Source organism: Haplochromis burtoni, unplaced genomic scaffold (assembly GCF_018398535.1).
Source record: "Haplochromis burtoni strain Fernald_Lab_line unplaced genomic scaffold, NCSU_Asbu1 Contig_23, whole genome shotgun sequence".
NCBI lineage: Eukaryota > Metazoa > Chordata > Actinopteri > Cichliformes > Cichlidae > Haplochromis > Haplochromis burtoni.
In genome coordinates this window covers 2,967,682-2,969,104 of record NW_024582384.1, presented here as the reverse complement: position 1 = coordinate 2,969,104, position 1,423 = coordinate 2,967,682, and the positions used below count along the sequence as shown (strand labels likewise).

Here is a 1,423-nt window from a genome sequence, read left to right as displayed (position 1 = left end):
TATCACCTGCCTGGCCACCTCTGCTCCCTCCCCTCTTCCCACCTGAGGCTCCGTTCTCCACGTGCCACTTTTATAAAGCCACACAAACAGCCATCAGGCCACTGCAGGGCAGCTTACAAGCTCACCTGGTGATATTCGCCCTTTACTAATATTTACTATAACACTGCTCTTAATCCTTCCCAACCTGTGTCGTGTACGCTCCGCTTCGACGTTAGAAAAAAGGTCGGGGCATAAACAGACATCAGAGGAAGTGTCGACGTGCAGAAGAAGAAAGCTCCCTTTCCAATCACTAACCGAGGGCATCGTGCAGGTACTTCTGTCCCACCAGTTTGAGGTATTCCTCTATGGCCTTTGTAGCCAGTGTGTTTTCTCTGAAGATGAGGTGCTCGTTCTCCCCGCAGCGGTCCACCTCTGACATCATTAAATCTGTGAGGAAGTCCTACAGAAAAAAAACAAAACAGGACGAGCACAAGGTTAATAACTGCTATTCTCAAAACGCACGCACATAATGAATGAGTTGATGAAGATGTCTGTCCAATTATACAAAGAGCTGAATCGTGCAAGAAGGTGAGAGCTTGGAAGTAAAAAAACTAAACAGGAAAAACAAATGACAGTGCATAATGGAAATTCAGTGTAATGGCCATGAAAACAAAATGTGTCCTCAGGGGAGAGTTGGTGGTGGCGAGAAAAATAAGAAGGCCTGGACTTGAATACAGTTTCATCTGATTCATTTTCACCCACTTCCTAAAGAAGCTGCAAAACAAAGCAAAACAGGATATTGAGTTCCTCTCTCCCTCCACTAAGTCCAGCCTTAAAGTTATATTTGTTCTTTGGGCAGAGCACTAAATGCCATCACAGCTTTTGAGATGCTCCAGCTCACTGTTAGAATTATGATCCGTTGAGAAAAAAAAAAAAACTAATTCAAATTAAAATGATTGGTGCTTACATGGTTACATTCTGTTTTTAAATGTTTTCTGCTATAAGTCTCATTCACACAGTGCTTAACTTGTACGTCTAACATTCACAGACACACACTGGACAGGAGGAGCCGTGGATCCATCGACCTCCTGATTGGTAGACGACCTGCTTTACCACCTGAGCCACAGCCAACCAAGGAGATTAGATCGTTCCAGCTCCTAACAAACCCCGGAGTTGTTTGCTTAAGGTGAAAATGTGATCCTACCTCAATCCAACTCAATTACCAAGTGTGCTTTGCATTCCAGGATGTGGCAGAGTACCACAGATATGCACTGTGGACAAAATGTCACAACTAGCTTCTACAATGAACTAAAAAGCACAGATTTATTCCAAATGCTTGAAGTAAATTCTCTGTGTCCAGACTAGTCCAGAACACGGCAGCTTCTTCCTGTATTTCCTTTTGTTGCTCCTGCCTCAGACGTATCTGGCCGATAAGCGGACCAAA

General features: G+C 44.0%; 1 protein-coding gene across 1 annotated transcript in view; it reads right to left on the bottom strand.

Annotated features, from left to right (window-relative positions):
* Positions 1-1,423, bottom strand: part of dab2ipb (DAB2 interacting protein b) — a gene marked incomplete at its 3' end in the record, with an annotated part of 50,465 nt that overhangs the window by 29,259 nt on the left and 19,783 nt on the right. Inside the window, 1 exon segment of the mRNA XM_005917217.3 lies at positions 295-439. Coding sequence (XP_005917279.3) covers positions 295-439 — 145 coding nt within the window.